The sequence below is a fragment of the Austrofundulus limnaeus genome, unplaced genomic scaffold (genome assembly GCF_001266775.1).
Source record: "Austrofundulus limnaeus strain Quisiro unplaced genomic scaffold, Austrofundulus_limnaeus-1.0 Scaffold15, whole genome shotgun sequence".
Classification (NCBI taxonomy): domain Eukaryota; kingdom Metazoa; phylum Chordata; class Actinopteri; order Cyprinodontiformes; family Rivulidae; genus Austrofundulus; species Austrofundulus limnaeus.
Window position 1 is genome coordinate 4,118,158 of NW_013952417.1, and position 1,535 is coordinate 4,119,692.

General features: G+C 37.4%; 1 protein-coding gene across 2 annotated transcripts in view; it reads left to right on the forward strand.

Annotated features, from left to right (window-relative positions):
* lmx1a (LIM homeobox transcription factor 1, alpha) overlaps positions 1-1,535 on the forward strand; it is a 20,596-nt gene that overhangs the window by 13,569 nt on the left and 5,492 nt on the right. For both annotated transcript variants that reach the window (XM_014002956.1, XM_014002957.1), the window contains exons 4-6: positions 288-457; positions 899-976; positions 1,413-1,494. In XM_014002956.1, coding sequence (XP_013858410.1) covers positions 288-457; positions 899-976; positions 1,413-1,494 — 330 coding nt within the window. The remainder of the gene's footprint in view (positions 1-287; positions 458-898; positions 977-1,412; positions 1,495-1,535) is intronic.

A 1,535-nucleotide genomic window follows, 5' to 3' on the forward strand; every position in this document is an offset into this window, starting at 1 on the left:
TATTCTGGAAATTGTTCTTTTGCATTGACAGTTTAACAAAACCTTTTGTTGTACTTTTTTATTTTTGTAAGCTGAAGATTATTTTTGATTGAATTTATTTATTTGAGGAAAAGGGCAGATATAAGATTGCTTCTTCTTCTGCTACCTTTCATTTAATTTATGATTTGTATTTTTATTGCATGTTGAATTTATGTTGTTGTTGTTTTTTTAAATGAATAAACTAACTGAACATGAACATAATATTTGACCTTAACTTGAATGTCTGTGTAATCCTGACCATTCACCAGGTAAAAGTGATGATGACGAAGAGGAGGAATCTGAAAGGACTGCAGGCAGGCGAGGCAGAGCAGACAATCCAGACAGCAAACGTCCCAAAAGGCCTCGCACCATTCTGACCACTCAGCAGAGACGCACCTTCAAGGCGTCCTACGAAGTTTCATCGAAGCCCTGTCGAAAGGTAGAGAGTTTGTTCTGTATCTTCCTGCTTTACATAAACATGTATTTTCTGCACCACCTCAGAAAATATTAACCTAAATGTAAGAGATGGGTGTTTAAAATGTCAAATATTTTGCTAAAACTGAAAATTTCTTAAACTCTCTAGTTGTATTTTCTTTGCAAAGACCCTGAACATTTTAGCTGTCAAACAGATGGTGATACAAATGAATATCAGATTTTAGACAGATATTTGTTTCATAGCAGGATCATGAAAAAACAAGTTTTAACAACCATGAGGAAATTATATCTGAGTGTATCACAAAATTCAGTTCATTCTCGCAGTCTTTTTTTTTCTTTCTGTGGCAGATCAGTGAGATGATATAAATGTCATTACCTTCAAAATGACTGCATTTTCTGTCCTTTTTTTTTTTTAAACTTTATTCCTGCGGAATTTTGATCCAAGGTGAGGGAGACCTTGGCAGCAGAGACGGGCCTGAGCGTTCGTGTTGTGCAGGTCTGGTTCCAGAACCAGAGAGCCAAAGTAAAGTACACACTCTCTCTCCCACACACACACACACATGCATTGTATTACCCTAATTTTTTTTATTTTAATTTTAAAAAATGTGTTTTAACCTTAATAAATCATGTATGAGGAGCTTGAGTCGGTCTTCACTTTTAGAGGAAATCCTCATAAATTAGTGTTCTGCCAGTTTTTGAAGCTGATCATGAAAAAAGTCCCACAGAGTCACATGCACAGCAAATGAAAACACTCTTTCTGCACTCTGCATCGAAGCCAGTTGAGTTATTTTATTTTACAAGAAACTGATGACATGTCACAGAGAGCACACTATCGTCGTATTTCCTCACAAAGTGAGCTCATGTCCCTCACTGGCAGGGGCCCTGCACCTCACTGTGAATACTTGCTGTTAAATGTTTGGTATACTTCTGAATCGTGGTGTTGTGTGTTTTTGTTTTAGATGAAGAAACTGGCCAGGAGGCAGCAGCAGCAGGAGCAGCAGCAGACTCAGGARCAGTGTGAACTTCCATCACATGACACAGGTTTGCTCTGAACTCTTCTTATTTCTAACAGAAAGTTATAT